This window comes from Watersipora subatra, chromosome 3 (assembly GCF_963576615.1).
Source record: "Watersipora subatra chromosome 3, tzWatSuba1.1, whole genome shotgun sequence".
NCBI classification, from domain to species: Eukaryota; Metazoa; Bryozoa; class Gymnolaemata; order Cheilostomatida; family Watersiporidae; genus Watersipora; species Watersipora subatra.
In genome coordinates this window covers 12,800,536-12,821,005 of record NC_088710.1, presented here as the reverse complement: position 1 = coordinate 12,821,005, position 20,470 = coordinate 12,800,536, and the positions used below count along the sequence as shown (strand labels likewise).

Here is a 20,470-nt window from a genome sequence, read left to right as displayed (position 1 = left end):
ACAAAAAGTTTTGTTATTCTCCTTTATGGTATTATAATGCTGACCTTTCTTGACTTTTCTATGCAGAACAATATCAGCAGTTGGATGACATAAACGGGTGTAAAAATATATCTCAAACGTGTTCCATGCTACATTCCTTAAAAGCTATAATAATTGAAACATACTTTTTTCGCGTTAGTCCTATTTCAATATTAAATAAAATTTATACTGTTTTTCTACAACTGTATGTTTCAAGTAAATAAACTGTAAATTGATTAAAATAACATGATCAACTTACCAAATGTGACGTGCTCCCTTACATGTAGTTATTCTGCTGCTACCAAGCTCTAGTAGACTACATGGGTGAAGAGCTAATAGTCCTAACAGCCACAGCAACATTATAACAGCCACATCTCTCTAGCTGTTATATACTGTGGTTATACTTTTGCCACTTTACTTCAAAAAAATTAAAAAATCAATTCTTCGACTAGAAAAGCATCTCTCAGGTATTGCGTTCGAATGCAAAGTTTCAAAAAAAGATTTATTTTGTGGCTGGATGCAACAGCAGCGAAAATATGAATTGTACTGATTATAGACTGATTTAAACTTTTACTACAGCCATGCTAAAACATCAGTTGAAACCATAATGTGCAACTATTGTGAATTTTCACAAAAAAGAGCAGATCAATGAGAAACCTTGCAAAAAAAGGGAGTGCTTAAATGGCAGTTTAGAAAACCATAAAGAGGGTCAGCAAACAAGTTGTAATGTATTGTAGTTTGTTAATATACAACTTTATTTCTCAAATCTAATAAAGCTATCATGAATATTAGCAAAACTGACTGTATCCGACATAGCTGCTAATTCCTTGTATTGGTTGATGCTTAGTCATAAGCTTATTGCAATGTGCTTTAAATAGATTGTGCTATTAACTGAAACAATACCAAAACAATTAAAAGTAAGAATATTTTAAAATTGATATATGCCTCCTAGTTCCATATATAAGAGCCTCCTAGAGTTTATAATTTATTGATAGAAAATTACACATTTTTGTTGGAGTTGTCTCCTCTTTTCCATATATATGAATATAGATATATAAGGCAATTATGGGAATCATGTTTAAAATACTTCTATAGGGTTGTTAAGCACTATAAACACTGCTAGAATTAGGAGGCTCCCTGGACGCCTCCTAATTTTTCAGAGCCTCCTAACATGGATTATATATTGATAGAAGCCTCCTAGTTGGGAAATATAGTTCTATATATATATATATATATATATATATATATATATATATATATATATATATACTTAGGGACCTCAATAAACTGAGAAAGCTACAATAAGCTGAGAAAGATACATAATCCTGCAAGCCTGTGTAGGAGGCTTGGCCTTCTAAAGCCTAGCTGGCTTCCTTAGCCCAAGTTCATATAACATAGCCAGGTGTGCAAGTGACGCTTGCATACACAACAATATAGGGAAATATATTTGGGTAACACTCCAGTAGAACAGTGATTCAGTCAGAAAAACATGTTGTTTTATTATTGAGGAGAATAAATAACATAATTTCCTTTTGGTCAACAGAGATCTTATTTAGAGGCTTGTTTATATAGAAGTAGTTTAAACAAACAGCTTAGTTGGAAGGGCTGAGAGGCCGTCTCCTTACAAGGTATACTGAGTTCTCCAAGTCTAGTAGGTGTGTCAAGAATGTTATGCAAACTATTCATTTTAACAAATTAATTAGAATTATATTATTCTTGTTAAACATGTAATTTTAATTTATTATTAACAGATAGTATCTTGTCTATATATTCTTGAATTTAGCGCTTCCCTTTTATCAAGGTTCTTACAAAGCACTTTTCTGCTATTGCAGGAGTAATACATGCTAAAATGAGTCCTGTTGTAGAGGGGTAACAACTTTTATACCAGGCTTATGCCATTTCATTTTTAATTCTGTTTCGAGGAGTTTTCATTCTTTGGAAACAAAACAGCATAAAGATAGTTTAATATATGGCAGAGCAACATATTCAAGATGTAGAGCAGAGGTGTCTAAGTCAAATAGATGGAGGGCCAAATAAATAATTTAGCTACAAGCTGAAGGTCAGCCTGAGAGAATGTTCATTAAAAATTGTAAAATGATAGCTTAGAGTCAGTCAACCAAATTAAACCAGTAAACAAACACATTCCAATAGGACCAGATAGAGAAAGCAATCTTTTTTTATGTCTCTATCACTAGTCTTTAATTCTCCACAGACAGAAAAAAACCAATTTCTCTATAAACATCCCATAGCGTGAACATTGAATGAAAGAACCTGGTATTATTCAAGGCACCATCAGTAACCTGTGTTTTCACTGTTAGCGAAAGTAGGCTAAACTCACTTCAAAGAAGAAAATACCAACTGCGATTTCTTCACACAGGTTTTCCCACTACCTCCATGTGAATGTACTCCGACTCCCACCTCGTTTGAAATTTCCACTCTCAGTGTTCAGTTTCTGTTTTGGCATTTTCCTGGGTATCTAAAAATTAACTTTATGCTTGTTCTGGCGATGGCTATACTCATCTCGACTGTAACATAAGCCGTGGCTTTCTGAAGCCAGAGATAGAGTTTGGGTTAAAAGATTGCTTTGTGCAGGTATTGAACTGATGACACTCAGCTTGGTAGAGAGACACTCTAGTACCTTCGACTATCTTCAGGTATTTCAGAATTATTATGTGAATGCTTATTCTCTGTGTTTTGTTGACCAACCTGATGATCTCTCACACCTAAACTGCTAGGATACTAGCAAATTTTGAAACGAAATGGACCATTGCTTGGTATGTTACCAGACATGGTGGTAAATGTACTACTGCGACAATTTTAGGTGGTCAGCTTGCTGCAGAGTCAGCCTAATAATCCTTCATCATCATCCCTGGACATTAACTTTGATAGATGTGAGCTAGACCCAAAGAGGTAAATTAGCAGCCCTGCTTTAGACTGTGCTCCAACATACTAACAAAGCATTGTGGGATTTGTTGTAATAGCGGTACATGACAAACTTCGGTACGGTTCTGATGAACATTTGATATGATCTCTCAGGCCAACTATAATTGCACCGCAGGCCAAATTTGTACCAAACGTGTTTTATGTATTATTATATTCATTCTCAGTTCAATGAAAAAGTAATTACAATGTCGGTCACATGTCACCCAACATGGTGTGTAGAGAATAAAGAATGACCATTCTTCTACAGATCATAGTTTTACAGATGTAGAAGATGAACTGTACAAGGTATAAGCTGAGTTCATGCCACTGCAGCAGATCTCCGTCTCAGTATTGTATCCGAAAATTGTGAAAAATTGTTGTGCAAAGTGGGCCCATTAGATAAAAAACAGAAAGTCTCACGATAAAATTTTTGGCTAGACTTTGACCTTTGATGTGGTCAGAAATACAGATACATGGACTGAAGACGATTTATCATAAATAAAAATTTACCAAGGAGGACAAATCTGAAAATGTTGGCCCTGAAAAGAAATGATTTTCCAACTAGGCAGGAATTGTCCATCATACATTTCTGGCTATGAAAAAAAGTATAGAACAATTGTTATGCGATCTTGTGATGCTAACAGAGGTTTTAACAGAGTTGTCACCTCCTATAAATGATTTGAGTGTACCCAGGTATAGCAGACTGCACTCGATTGCGCGGTTCTGGTGGTGTGCCAGAAGATGTTGTTTCAACTCCTACTTGGTACCTAACTTGCGACCGCAATGTCTATAATTATACTTAATATGGATTTTTTGGTGTCTCTAAAGGGATTAAAGCTGGTGAATATCTTGTTATAAGAGGAGACAATTACTAGGTAATTCATTTGGAATCATTGTATTGTGAGTCGTGCATGTAACATAAATACAAAAAATGTAATATAGTACATTAAAAACATAAAATCGAATTGCTGTACATGATAAGAAAATTTATCTACATTCATGGTCAATAGTCACAATTGCAACTGGTATACATGTATATTCAGTTGATTGTATCTTACTCTCGCATGATATAAAAATACAACTGCTTGTTTCTGTTGTTCAACAAGGTCGAGTGTGTAACTATAAAGACTTTAAATAATGTACGTATATAATCTGTTTGTATTATATATGACTGGGAGGTAGTCAATATTAATAGCTGAGAGATTCTTCAATTACCGCCTTTGTGACTGTCTCCTTTTTTAGGCAGCGACCCCAAAATGATTCTTCAGTACAAACTTGCTCCTCTTTAAACGTAAAGCAGTCGATACCCATGACATTGAAGTAGATGCTGCCAATAAAGTTTGCTAGACCTTCTCCATAATCCGTAGATGCTTCACTTAGACAAGACTTGAATCTATAATTTAAAATGACAACAAATTGGTTTTTATTTAGAGGTTTAGAAACACCGAGTACAAAGTCCAATGTGATGTCATAGTGATAGTCGCATATCTTTTAAAATAATGGTTTAAAACAAAGAAATTAAGCATTACATATATATTACTTTATCGACAACAATTTGCTTTCAAACCAAAAATGTTTTCCAAATTACGCTATACAAGAATCATAAAAAGGGCAACAGTTAGTCCACCAATGATACTAAAATACTTTTTTCTGTTAAGAAAACAGATATTAGGTAGAACATTGTTAAAGAATCTATTGTTAGAGGACACAAACCATAAAAAATTTTAAAACCAAAGTTGAATAAACATCTAGCAGAGTAGCAAAGATTTGGAAAGATCATTCGCTGGATGTAGATTTGCAATTAGTAAGAAAGCTCTTTTTACAACAAAAGTAGATCCTTAGTGACATATCTTGGAGCTAGATTATAATAAATATGTAAACTAAAATTAATATTATATTCTCTACATGTATTTTTGTGACTGATCCGACTCATGAATTGCAAAATCTTTAAAACAATTTTTTGTTTTATTGAGTGTTTTAGCTTCTCAACTCTGCAGACTATGAGAGCCAAAGGCTAATCAAGCAGTATATTTACTCAGGGAACAAACATAGAAAAGCAAGCACATAGGATTAATTATGGCCCTGAGAATGTGGAGGATAAAGAACCAAGTATATCCGCTTACCGATAGACTTGAGGGTGTCTCATGCTCGAGGAAATAAAAATAAATACTTACTGGGTGTCACAGTCGCAGTGGCTGACTGTCACGAATCTGTGATTGAAGTAGTAATACTCTGTTGATAGAGCTGGTATTACATAAGGACAATGATCATGGGTTCTACAGCAACTATCTGTATACTCGTATTCACCAAGGTCATCGATGCCCTGAGAGGAGTTGCCTAACCCACACCAATTAGTACCTGAAGTGTTTGAGAAATACAGAGTAGAAATTAGAAATAATATAGTGTAGAAACAACAAGTCTAATAACAAACTGTTTACATTAATCTTTTTAGCTTTGTTGTCAGTTACTGTTTAACAACTACTAATATAACGGGTACTAAACAAATAGTTTGCTCATACCTATACATAAAATTATTAGGGTATGTCGAGGGTCATAACTCCTTTCACTAACAGTTCTATATATGTAATTAAATATCAACAATATTATATACAATTATACTCAATAAACATGCCTGGATATGTAATATCATTGAATCCCCTTTTAGATCTTGTCTTCTGATTTTCAAGCTGCTTGGCTGGCATGTTGCGTATCACGGCAGCGTCTGGTGTCGACTCAATCACTGCTGTGTTGTTCACGATGAGTCCGATCTCCTTGGTATCTAGTTGATAACACTCATTTATCCAACTTGTGAAGTTTTTATTTATGATTGAGCGATGTTCTTGTTTAAAGTCACTTTCCATATCACTCACAGACACAAATGATACTTGATAGTATTTAGAGGTCACACGTTTGAGAAGTCTATGAATCTGTTGTCTTGAGGTAGAAATGTCACAGTCACTGAGGTGGCTTTCCTGAGTTAGTACTAGTTGAATGATGGTTGAGCCATTGGTCATCTCAAGTAAACTGAGAAAGTGTTTCGTGTCATTGACAACTCGTAAGAGTGTCACAACTCCCTGATCTCCTCGAATATATTCATAGTTTCCTTCAGCTAGTCGATGTCGAGCGAACCAGCTCTGTAAAACTCTGTTGTACTGCTTGTTACCTCTTGCGAGAGCGTGTGGAAATAAAAGCAGCTCAGCTCCTGTCAGCAGTAGAATGTTGAAACTCAGAGCAGATGTCATTGTTGGTTGCCTGGTGAGAACTGATACTTCTGCAGTTGACAAGAGACTCTTTTATAATCACTAATTAACAGGAAATGTTAACATGACATCACATCAGGTTACCTAATAGTTCCTCCTACTTGTTTTGAGACCAGTGCTGCCTTTTACTATGAATAGTATAACTTCCTCTTCTGTTGCAATAACCTTGGTATTTGTTTACTCTGCTAAGGTACAGACTTTCCTGGTGTGCTCGTGTAAATACAGAGACAGCCTGTTCACAGAATCAGGTCTTTATAAAGTCTTCAAGTGGTTTTACTTATATTTTCAGTAAAGTTCTCTACTAATATATACTGCAGCTTGGTGTGCAAACTTGTAGATTGACCTCATGAATACCTTGTCAGGGTGGATTATAAATAGATGAATTTTGTATCATGCTAAATCTAGGAAAACTGCAACAACTTGACAGCTGTCATCAGGTTGTTGCTAAGGTGCAGTCCAGGGTGGCTGCCACGATTTGTCATACCGATAGTAGCTGCTTATTATTTAAGTACAGCCTGCAGCATATAACACATCGCTAATAACATAAAAGTAAATGTTGATAATAATTGCAAAACTAAATGCATTTCATGAACAGTGACGATGATAGAAAGAGTAAAACATACGGATTGATATACCTTTTTAAGAGTTTCAATAGATAGTCAGGTTTATAATAAGACTCTGTAACAATATCTGGGAATTTATTGTCTTTGTAAATAAGATAACAAATGAGTGAGGAGACAACTACTTGATTATTTATTTTGAATCATCGAGTTGTGAGCAGCAAGGATCCAATTGATAAATCAAGAATTTTATTTAATCCGTTTAATTGTTAAGCGTTAAACTTTAAATCGTCAAATTTGTTAAATTATTTATACGTTGCTAATTCTCCTAAAATCACTATTAGCATTATAAAGTATGCTAATAATGATTTTCAGACTTGCCTCCCCTGGTCTATTGTTTATGTGATGATGCGATCAAACACCGCTGACTAGTTATTTTTCTGTTGCTGACACAATACTTTACACATACCTGTATAAAAAGTATGATACAATTCTACTGTTCTTGTATTTCTAAAACAGTTGATTGTATTAGAAATTATAGTTGAATATTATATGAATGGCGGACAAGTTGCAAAGTAAGCCACATTCAAATTTTATTTCAAGAACTGACCCAGCATTTCTAACGCAACTAAAATGAGAGAATTTGCTTACTTTTGTTATATTCGATAAAATTTGATAAAAAACAAAGGAAAAAATTAGGGCAATATTAAACTTCGTTGACTTTCAAACTATTGTAATAGCAATATAATATTGCTTATATAGACAGGCATCAGATTAGACTTGAATTCCTTAGCCACACTCTTTCAACAGTGAGGTATGATAACAATGCAGAAATAAATATTTCTTTGAAAGGATTTATTTTTGTGACAAATATCAGGAAATTTTGAACATAACTCTAGTCAACTACATAACTGTAATATCGGTACTTTACATTTTTCATTGACTCATGTTATTGATTGTGTGTACAGGTAACAAATAAGTTCAAATATTACCATGAGGAAGTAACTTCTGATTAAACAAAGCTGTCTGTTTCTTCTTGAGTTTCACAGAATGTGTAGATTTCGCTGATGTCACTGCCCCACCTCTAATTACTCCCCTTGGATTGTATTTCATACTGTCAGACATTTCTACATGAGTAGATATTAATTATTAGAATAATAAATACAAACTTCAATAGATTAATGAATATTTATAATTTTAAATTAGTATTTATTTGGAGTTGTCTTTTTAAAAAAATAAAAAGACAAATGCTGTACAAAAATAAATAATTCTAGTATATTTAGTTTCAGGTTTTCGGAAAACAAGTACCAGGTGGCCTGAAAGAAAGTACTGCTAGAAGGTGTTGATCATGAGTCAGCACTCCCTAAGATAGCCATATAAGAAAGTATATTTGGGTAACATTGCAGTAGAACAGTGATTCACTCAGAAAAACATGTTGTTTGATTATTGAACAGAATAAATAGCTTCTTTTTAGTAAATAGTTATCTTATTCAGAGGCTTCTTTATACAGTGGTAGCTTAAACAAACAGTTAGCTCAGTTGGAAGGGCTAAGAGACCGTCCCCCTACAAAGTATACTAAGTTTTCCATGTCTAGCAGGTGTGTCAAGGATGTTAAACAAAGTCTAAGTTACTTGTGTGAACATGTTTAAGGACTGTTTGTAGAATCAGTCCTTATATACAATATTGTTTTTACCAGTTCTTTAGGTATTCCTTGTTTGTAATTTATTTATTAATGTATTTATTAAATCAATAATTTAATAAACAATATAAAAATCTTTATAAAAGTGATCTGAATTTTAGGAAATTAAGTCTACATAACTTTGAAACTGTTGAACCTCTCTTGGGCTCTAGTTTTACATAATTGTCTAATTATGTTTTTATACTTTTCATTTTAATTTAGTTTTTTGTGAATAATGTACCTTTGTGAATGAAAACCTTTCTATCAGCATTATTACCATGTATATTTCTCACATTGCTGGGTTAATACACAAAAAATGAATGGATAAACAGTAGAAAATAAATCCGAAAGTAAAAAGGAGACAACTCCTGTGGCGAGATGATGACAATTCATTTTGAACTCTGTCTTCACTTTGTTGGTTTCCTTAGAAAGAAAGTAAACAGATTGTCAGACATAATAGAGCAAGATGCTTAAGAATTAGAAAGTGAAATGTACCCGCTGGAAGCTCGATTTATAGACCCGCTGCCGACCCGCTGCCGAAATCTGTCTCAGTAAAGTCTTTATAGAAACTGTGATGGATTGTAGAGTCAACTGAGCCAAACAAAGCAAAGCCAGATAGTCTCATAAAAGAAGTTTTAATTAGACCTTGACCTTGACTAGGACCAGCATAGTAAAGGAAGACTGATGGTGTAAAATGTTGGCCATGTAAAGAGATGTGTGTCCAACTAAGCAGGAATCACTAATCACAGTCGCCAAGTTTTGGCTGCCAGGGAAGAGTAAAGGACAATCATTATGTGATCTTGTTCCACCAGGTTTTAACAGAGTTGTCATCTCTTATATGATTGAGTGTACTGAGGTTTTTGAGACGCCGATTTGTAACCTGATTACGATGGCGTGCCAGAAGCAGTTGCTCCAACTCTATTAATTTAAGGTCTAGTGAAATGCAAAAGTCACTTGTCATGATCACTCATTTATCACTCACTATATTTCTTAAAACCTGGAAATAAACAAGCAGGAAATTATATAAAAACACAACGGATTTATATAACAGCCACGCCATCAGTTCTATTTTCTGGTATTTGTGTACTCATCTAGTATTCGCTAAGTTTCTTTTATTTTCATTTGTCCAAGAACTCAGGCTAGCCTTGTAATCTATTTTTGGTTTTCCAAGTAAACAAATAAATCTATTACTAATAAATTTGTGTATGATATATCGCATCTTTTCCTATCTCTATTATACATGTACTTTGTTATCTATAATAATTATTAAATGAAACTAATAGGTAATCCCATGTCAATATCATGCTAATTGTTGGTTGTTGTTCCTGAGGTAAGCAAAGTCTTTTATTCCACACAAGTGCTATATTCTTACTGCAGGCTCCCAACGGGAACCATGTTCTGAGTTAGCACATTGAGTCATCACATTTGAGTAACAAATTGATGATCTAGTTCCTTATTTGATGGTATGACTGACAAAGAAAATAGCTCGATTCTATTTATTGTTTATACAATAAATACTCTGTTATAAATATAAAAATAAATGAGAAAAATCCAAATGCTGTTACAAAACATAATAATAATTCTAAATGTGATAATTATATAAACTATACAAATAGATTATTAATAGCAGTTCTTATTTTCTATAGCTATAAAATACATAGTATTACAATATATATCTTACATGCATGCTAACCGCATTTTATAATCATATTCATGACTTGTAAAATACTCTCTATAATAATAATTATGTGCAGGTTTATAGCACTCAACTTTTGCACAAATTATCAGTATTCTATAAAAGGCTTGACTGAGTTTAACAATTTTGTAATGGAAAGTTTAAGTGTGACTACAGCTACTGTTGGAAAGAATGTACAGCTCTCTTTATTTCTTATTGTCATTCTTTCTGTAAAATTTTTCAATATTTTTATGCTGAATATAGGATAGTTTGTACGCTTGTATGAATTGAGACTTTAACATTGAAAACACTAATAAGTTATACATTTATTTTCAAAAAAACTTTATTCTAAAAGACATGTCAGAACTCAAGACTATTATAACATTTTATGGAGTTGTCATATCACAACAATATGGAATGGAAGCAGTCAACAAATCAATTGTGATAGCATAACAGAACAAAAAAATCTTTAGAAAACATATTATTATTGTCTTTGAAACTATTTAAAGCTACATGTATAATATAACCAATTACACATATATATATGTTAAATATAATTGATAATTATAAGATAATTGTAGTTATATGTAGTGGAAGCAACGAAATACACATTCTGACAAAATAAATTATGTATATATACAGCCAATGTATTACATTTGAAATTCAGGTTTTGAACTTTCACCGATTGCCTTCAACATTGCTACTAAACAAGATTAAAATCAATCCTAATTTACACTTGTTCCACTTTCTACAGAACCCTTAATGATATTCTGATAAACTATAAACTATAACTACAGTCAAGTGTCATGTAAACACGTTTATTTAAATATGTACATAGTATACAGTCTTTCAAAATTCATAGCTAGTAGATTCTTCAATGACTGCTTTCTTGACTATTTCCTTTTTTAGGCAGCGACCCCAAAATGATTCTTCGGTACAAACTTCCTCCTCTTTAAACGTAAAGCAGTCGATACCCATGACATTGAAGTAGATGCTGCCAATAAAGTTTGCTAGACCTTCTCCATAATCCGTAGATGCTTCACTTAGACAAGACTTGAATCTATAATTTAAAATGACAACAAATTAGTTTTAATATAGAGGTTTAGTAATACTGAGTACGAAGTCCAATGTGGAAATGCTTCACGTAAACAAAACTTCAATCTAAAATTTAAAGTATTATTTATCGATAATTTGATTTTGTATTGTAAAGTTTTCTTCTCAATAATTCTTGCTACAAATATAACAAATCGCATTCTCTACATGAAGCTATCTAGTTTAAAACATTGAAATTGAGTTGATTTTGCTATATATGTTGCAACTAGTGCTGACGCTGTCTAAGGGACATAAACAGTTAAAAGCTTCAAAAGCTGTAGTTAAACTTTCAAGACTGTCAACTTTAAAGGCTTAAAAATATCATGTAAGGTGAAGGTCGTTTGAAAGCAGTTGGTTTTATTACACAAGGAGTTAAGGAGAACAGACTCTTTAAGCAATAGTTCTAGACTAAACAGTGTTGATATCAGATTTATCACTTCATGTATAAACATCTTTGTAAACTTGTGAGCGTTTCCTATTTTAGGAAATATAATTTACCTCTCTTCTATAAATCGTGTATTTAAACTTTCACATAGTTTATGAGCTATAAATTGTTGACCTTAAAAACTTTATGAGATAAAAGCTCTAGCTGATTGTTTTCCAAAAACGCTATCTTAGCAAACATAACAATGATTTCATTCAAAGGATTTAATTACACCAAACGTGTCACCTTAATAGAAACGGAATGTCTTGTGTTTCAGGAACTATCATGTGACCTTCTGCTATAAATACTTACTGGGTGTCACAGTCACAGTGGCTGACTGTCACAAATCTGTGATTGAAGTAGTAATACTCTGTTGATAGAGCTGGTATTACATAAGGACAATGATCATGGGTTCTACAGCAACTGTCTGTATACTCGTATTCACCAAGGTCATCAATGTCCTGAGCGGAGTTGCCTAACCCACACCAATTAGTACCTGAAGTGTTTAAAATTATTTAGTAAAAACTAGAATATATTTTAAACAATCAATCTGCTTTTGTGCATTTACTAACTGAATGCCAGGCGTTGCACGTGTAATACAAATAGCTTATAAACAATGACAGGTAATGTAGTTGCCATTGGTTGAGTTGACTAATTAGTCAATGGAAAAATTAGCAAATTGGCTATTTTGAGTAACTTAGCTAAAAACTTTAGCTTGTTTAAATTTTTACTATAATAAGAACCATGAAACCAGCTTAATATTGTTATGCGTGACATTACACGCTACGTGTCTTCAAATGTATGTGCTTTAACCGATGTATTGATTATGACCACAATTATTCCATTTTGTAGCAACGTATCTGCTTGGTCTAATGGATAGAATGCCTGCAGCAGACTTGGAGGATCTGAGTTCAAATCTATTTTAAAGCAGATTTTTTGTTCCTAAAACTTAATCGCTATAACTGGACACACGAATGGCCGACCAACATACAAACGCTGAGGTTTATATATAATGACAAACGTGTTTCTCATTTTTTTGTAATTTCATGTTTTGCAAGTACTAGTTGATATTTTTAATATGTTACAACTGTATTCATACATTTTATAACTAGAGACTGTAGCCAAAACTTATCAATTAGTCTAAGTTACACAAAATATTATTCAAACCCATTTTAATGTTATCTGCTACAAATTTTTCATTTAGCAAGTGGGCTGTTAGTTTAATTTCAATTTGCATCTCAGTATGAATGAATTTTACTGATATGCTGCAAGAAAAGTTCTTAGTGAAATATCTTAAAGAATCAAAATTTTCACTTACTGTTTTACTCGCGTGATATAATACATACATGTACATACATATATGTACATGTAGGCATATGTATACATTTATATGTACATTATGTGTATGCATATCTACACATATGTTTATATATTAATATATGTACATATGTATATGCATAGGGCCTATGTATATGCACATATGTATATGTACATAGATGTATATACAAACACAGGATTAGAAGTAAAGACCTATGCATATGTATATGCATATGCAAACTGACACGATTAGATATGAACATAGGCCGCTTGCTGCCGAGCCCTTTGTATGTCTAAATAATAATCATACAAAATCATGTGTGTACAAAACTGTATAATACATTTAAGTTAATGATTAGGTACCTGGGTATGTAATATCATCAAAGCCTCTCTTAGATCTTGTCTTCTGGTTTTTGAGCATCTTTGCTGAGATTTCGTGCCTCCCTGTAGTGTCTGGTGCCAACTCGATTATTGCTGTGTTATTTACAGTATTATTTACTTCCACTTGTCCATGTCGAGCAAATGAGCTTTGTAAAACTCTGTTGTACTGCTTGGTGCTTCTTGCGAGGGCAGGTGGAAATAAAAGCAGCACAGCTCCTGAAAGCAACAGAATGTTGAAACTCAAAGCAGGTGTCATTGTTGGTTGCCTGGTGAGAACTGATACTCCTGCAGCTGATAAGAGACTCTTTTATAGTCACTAAGTAGCAGGAAATATTAACATGACATCACATCAGGTTACCTAATAGTTCCTCCTACTTGTTTTGGGCCCAGTGCTGACTTTTACTATAAATATAACTTCCTCTTCTGTTGCAATAACCTTGGTATTTGTTTACTCTGCTAAGGTACAGACTTTCCTGGTATACTCATGTGAATACCGAGACAGCCTGTTCACATAATCAGGTCTTTATAAAGTCTTCAAGGGGTTCTACTTATATTGTTCGTAAAGTTTGTTACTAATATACCCAAAAGCTAGATTTGCTTATTAGTAACAAAAACTAACTGATTGTTTTGAACCAGCACGCAATCCTAACAGCTCCATTATATGTAGCTAAGACATAGACAGTGTACCAAATGCAAGGATAGAGACTGCACGCAGTTATGATGATACAGCTATTCAGCATAATGAATTTCACGTAGAAAGATAAGGTCAAGGACACTGAAATCCTAAAGCAGGCTGGTTTCCCATCCTTGGCAGACATTCTGAGAAAAAAAGGCCTAAGATGGCATGGCCATTTGCGCAGGATGGGTCATTGTTTTTTGCAAAAAGATTGTTTTTGCTATAATAAGAGCCGTGTTCAATTTTTGTCTGAAGTCACGCGAAGAGAATTAGATAAAACTTGCACTATATGGGAATCTAACTGATATATTCAACCTGACAGTCATGATCTCTACCATCTGCACCACTTGATCACCTTTCTGCATGGCAGAATAATTGTACACATTATTACCGGTGATCGTCTCTCTCAGCGCACACTACTGCCCCAGTACTCATAGCTAGTAACATCTGAACTATCATTGTAGCATAAAGTTTTGGTAATAAAATAAAGAGCATCCATCAAATTAATATAACATAAATTTAAATGGCCTTCTGTGCGTACAATATTGGGTAATCTTTTACATTTAGAATTTTGATATAACATTTTAAGAAATTACGTAAATGGTTAATGCATTATATTTAATTTTGTTAGCTACATTGACTTAATTTTCTTATTTTAGTAAAATCCACCTGATATAAACTGCACAGTTTGGTCACAGCAAAAGCATTTTACACAGTTCTAGGTTATTATTAAGGTATCCACATTTTAACCGATGTCAAGTTTTGTTGATTTTTATCTTGAGGCATCTTGGCAGTCAGATCATCTCAAATATTAAAATCAACAGCAGATGATAGAAAAATACCGATACTTTCTGATCAAATCTACTGAAATTTTGTGTAAGCTCATCATTAAAGAGAATTGCAGTTAGACAAAGAATAAACTAGTTTGGGCTGGAAGTTGATATTGTCAATTATACAACTCGTAACCCAAAATACAGCACATACACAAGGGCCAACAATTCTTCGTGGTTAAAATAATATAGAACGTGTCCATTGTGTCACATGTAATCTATATATTTATTTCTCAAAGTTCATCTGTCTGTCATTCCGGCTATAGCTATTATTAGAACAGTGGAACTGGACAATGCTGACGTAACGTCATGGGGTAGTCATTAAAAGCCTAGCCTTATTAACTGCCAGGCTAATAGCTTGAAAGTTATAGTTGTTTGACAAAATTTTAAAACCTTTACAGTTGTTTTTATTTTTCTCTTGATGTATTTCGACGACACAAAACACTTTTCTCATGATATGTAGTTTGAAAGTAAGAATGGCAAATGTTGTTATATGATAAAAACAAATCAATTTTCTGTCCAAAGACCTTTTTATTACTTGAGCAATGCCGGGTGGTACAGCTAGTAGTAATAATAAAACAGAAAGCAAAAAGCTACTGTTACAATCTTTACTACAATAGAAGTCATGTTCATCTATCTGTCCGCCCGAAGAAGTTAAAAAAGGATTGCTTGATCATAGATTTTAACCCATGACTTTCACCCAACAACTGCACCAATTACCATTTCTCGGCCTTCCAGAGTAATTGTATGTATAGGTATTACACCTGACGATCTTTCACGGCACACTGGACTACCAGGGTATTACCTCCCCCTGTCTGTTCGAAGTGACAGAGGTTAGGAAAAAGAGTGCATCGTACAAGATTTGAACAAGTGACATTCAGCTTGGCAGACTTACACTCCTACGCCTAGAGGTGGAATGAGACAGGTTTTTTAAGTTCGAGATGAGACTCGAGACACTGTCTTGTAAAAATTCGAGACACGAAACAGTAAAATAATGAGCATTTGGTGATGATTTCACTACACAAGGACTAGCGCACTTGATATTTAAAATTGATAAACCTCTTTTTAAATTGAATGTTCTCCTGGTGTAAACGATTTAATTACAACATTTTAATAGCAATATGCTGTATTTTTTGGAAACAAAAGTGACACAAACTGCTCTAAAATAGCGGAGTTATATATTTCTAAGAATTTTGAGCCTGATTGATAGTAATTATTATAAACATATCGCTTTGTACATGTATATTTTTACTATCTAATGAATAGGCCTTACTTTGTTTCCTGCAACTTTATTTTCCTTTTTCTGCAACCATGTTTTAACAGCCGTGCGCAGGCGATTTAGTTTTATTTTCTGTCTCGAGTTTGGCAATAGTTAGGTCGAAACAAGATCAATCCGGAACGAGACAGTTTGATACTCGAGATGTCTCGTGTCTCGTTCCACCTCTACTTACACCTGGGCTTATTGTCCACCCTTCAGAATATTTGAGTAGTTGTCCACATTTTTATTCTCTGCGCTGTATCAACACACCAAGACTGCCAGACTACTAGAACAAATAATTTCCAAGCTGTCTTCATCATGGAGATATTGTGGATGCAGTGATTTTATCATAGAATATGCAGGCAATGAGTTTAGTTACTATTGGCCCCTTTCTCTTAGCTAAACTGACAATTCCGGTGTAATGTAGTCATCATCGACCCCCTCCTTCAGGAAGGTTTTCCTCATTTGCTGCTTTGTAACTCCTTCTCAACCCTTCAACTCTTCTCAAAGTCATTCAACCATAACTGAGCTGCTGTTTACTGTACAGCAGTATTCCATATTCTACTCTTATTTAGCTTTCATTGACTAGAAACGCTGTCGCTGCGCTGCCGTGTAGATATATTGACCAGCATTTAGAGACATGCTTTAAACCAGTTTGTTTTTGTATTCATAAAAGTCAGAAAATGTTACAACTATAATTGTATGAAATATATCTTATTTTAGCTGTCTCTGACAATCATCAAAATATTCAGGTTGTTCATGACTTGTCTTAAAATGCAATTTATATTACTACACTCTGACATATCAGTAAAATTCTAATCACGGTTATCATATGGTTATCATACTGTTATCATAAGGTTATCACACTGTTATCATACGATTATCATACTGTTATCATACAGTTACCATACAGTTATCATACGGTTATCATACGGTTATCATACTGTTATCATACGGTTATCATACAATTATCATACTGTTATCATACGGTTATCATACGGTTATCATACTGTTATCATACGGTTATCATACTGTTATCATACGGTTATCATACTGTTATCATACAGTTATCATATGGTTATCATCCGGGTGTCGAATTTTAATATTGTACTCACTTAGAATTGCGTTTTAAAAATATATCTTTACATATGGAGAAATTGAATGAAAAATGTATGCATTAATAATAATATCTGTGAATTTTAGAGCTTCTTAGTAGAAGAAGGAAACATGAATCAGCATTCCTAAAATAGATATACAATGAATCATCTCATCATAACATTGCCAGCTAAAAATCATTTAGTCTGCAAAACATGTTTGTGTATTGAGTAAAACATATCTTTTCCTGGTTTGATGTAAGAAACTGATAACAATTATCTAATGCAGTGCAAAAGAAGTATTATGCTCTCTTGAATGAAGGCGATGTAATGAGAGAAGACAACAACAAATTATTAACAAATGCCTAGTTTATCTGGAAGCTAATGATGGTTTGATAAGTTTAGTTCAATAGGTGTATTATACTACTGTCTACTCAAAAAACATCTATGGCTCTGCTTTCGATACCATGTGTATTGAGACAGTATTGCGGTAGGTTTTATATTATAGTATGGGTGTCTGTTGAGCACTCAACCTGGCTGCAGGCTGGCAAGAAGGGCTACCTGATACAGTATATATGTAGCCCTCTGCAACAACACTTGTACCCGGGTTTTCAGGCTTGTAGGTTGGTTAACTGTAGCATTTAGGTATAATTATATACTAACACACTTTGGATAATCTAGTATTTGTCTAAGCTTTAAATATTAAGCCATGTAAACAGCCAAACAAACTGAGTCATGTATTAATTATAAATAGTTTACCAATGAATTGTGTATCTTTTTTTCTAGTTTCAGCCGTCAATTATGACATGTACGTATGTTTAAACAGAATAGCATGTTATTCCAGATTATTATATTACTAGCCCAATGCCCGGTGTTGCACAAGTATTAAAAAACAGCTTATAAACAGGGGCAGGTAATGTAGTTGCCATTGGTTAATTTGAGTAAGCTAATATTCGTATTGCTAAACTTACTAATAAAAGCCGTGAGAGCAAGCTTTAGTGTCGTTGCCATATTGCAGAGTCGCTATGCGTATTTTAATCCAGATAATGACTCATATCACCCAAAAGATCCATTGCATCCTGTGTAGCCTAATGGGTTAGCTTGTTGCCTTGTGAACTGGAGGATCCGAGATCAAATCTTCTCTAGTACGGATGGACTTTTCATTCCTAGATATGAATCATTTTAGCTGAACAAACACCAAACGGCAACAAACTATGAGATTCAAGTAAAATATATAGATTGACATTTACTACAAAACAATGTACTACACTTATACTAAAATTTTATTGGATAGTTAAAAAACACTGCTGAAAACAGGTGTGATATATTTTTATTTTTCTATGTAAATGAAAGATATTTATCGTCATAACTTTGCTGAAATGTAGGTCCACATGTATTGCAATGTGATATATATTTTTAAAATCAAATTTTGTTTTCTTTTGTTTTTATTGTGCAAAATTTTTCAGCTTCATGGTCATCAGTGATTACAATAATAAAGCTCTACAGTGCCAGTAATCTATATCAAGTTACTCCAGCTGTACCAGTACACCCTCTTTTGTAACTTTTATTATAATAAGAGTTGTGGTTTTCTGTTCAAAGCTACCCTTTTAGATTAAGAAAAAAATTGCATTAGGCCTATACGAGAATCAAACTCGAATGTTCAACTTAGCAGCCAGGCTACCAACTTAGCCTTAACTACTATCAATTGAGTCACTGAATCATCTTGCAGCAGCATGGAATAATTGTGCCTATAGTTGTTACACACGATAAGTTCTCGCAGCGTGCGGAACTGCCAACATACTATTAATAATAAACAGACAATCTTGAATGCCTGAAAACTGTAGCATGAGTGTTGTCCATGTTTTCATTAAATACTGTAAGGATGGACAACTTCCCAGAAAACTAGCACTTTCTGTTTCAAACCCAGTACCTAGATTGTATCTGGCAATACAATAGATCTATTGACTCTTGCACTGTGTATCAGGCTATCGAACTTAAATACACATAGTCTGAGCTGAAATAGCTCTACTAGTAGCTTAATTTTTATATATGTCAACAAAAAGAAAGGGCGTGCATGCAGAGCCATGCCAAAAAACTGGCTACACCGCTTTGGAGCTCACTCTCTAAATAGCCTCTTTGAAGGGTTTAATAAATTTAAAAAAATAAAGTCTGAAAATAGTTTTTGAAACTCATGGGTTCCAGGTTTACATGTACATACGGGTGACTGATTTCTCATATTAATTATAACATGTATTTTAATTACTTATAAATGAACCACTTATATTATTTTTATAGGGCTTTCCATTCATCACTAGCTTTATGTTGTACTTGTCACACATGAATTTTATTGTGATGCATCAGTCAATGTTGTAAGAGGTGTCTGGTTGGTCAGATTAACTGGATGTGCATGAGAGGACAGAGATTGGGCTAGAGAGTCATTTGTCAACTTGGAGGCTTACGAGAAGGACGTCAACGCTCGACTAACTGGCATCTCTCTCTCGAGTATTCCTATATGGTGTCAGAAGTGGGATCACCAATTTAGTTGAAAATGTCAATCACTCTAACAAAATCCTCAGAGGCGCTGGAAACCATAGATTGGTTGTTACAGGCCAAACAGAGGTAACATTGTCCTCTTCGGAGATGGAAGTTCATGAAGCAGTTTATTTTGTTAAGAATTTGGTGACGCCGCTGTTGGAAAAGCCAGCTATTTCTAAATTAGGTCTTATTAATTTCACTGATAGTGTAAAAACAGATATACTTTGGCTTGCAAGCTACCCAAAATTGTTTAAAGGTTTGGGAACAATGAATGCTCAGGTGAAAAAAACTCTGAAAATAACTGTACACCATTTATTCAAACTGTTCCTAGGAGAGTAGCAGCTGTGAGAAAATGCTGCAAAACGAACGCAATAGAATGGAACAGCTTGGAGTAATCGAGCGTACTGAAAAACCTACTCAATGGTGTGCACCGTGCATAGTAGTTCCCAAGAAAAAATGGGAAATTACGAGTGTGTATAGACTTTACAAATCTTAATAAGTCTATAAAAAAGAGCATCATCCCTTGCCAACAGCAGAAGAAACGTTAAGTGAGTTGGGAATTTCGAAGCTGTTTAGTAAGTTAGACGCTAATTCAGGGTATTGGCAGTTGAAGCTTCAGCCTGCTTCCCAAGAACTTACTACCTTCATTACTCCCTTTGGGAGATACTTCTGTAAGCGATTGCCCTTTGGCATTAGCAGCGCACCGGAAATATTCCAGAGGGAAATGTAAAAAGTGTTGGTAGACTTGAA

The 20,470-nt window shown here is 33.9% G+C and overlaps 1 protein-coding gene across 1 annotated transcript; it reads right to left on the bottom strand.

Annotated features, from left to right (window-relative positions):
• Positions 1–4,054: 4,054 nt before the first annotated feature.
• Positions 4,055–5,648, bottom strand: LOC137392080 (phospholipase A2 isozymes PA3A/PA3B/PA5-like). Its single transcript, XM_068078702.1, has 3 exons — positions 5,573–5,648; positions 5,115–5,298; positions 4,055–4,333 (listed from the first exon to the last, which is right to left on the bottom strand). Exons 1-3 carry the CDS (start codon positions 5,640–5,642, stop codon positions 4,129–4,131), a joined length of 459 nt encoding a protein of 152 aa, XP_067934803.1. The 5' UTR covers positions 5,643–5,648; the 3' UTR covers positions 4,055–4,128.
• Between the last annotated feature and the right edge of the window lie 14,822 nt (positions 5,649–20,470).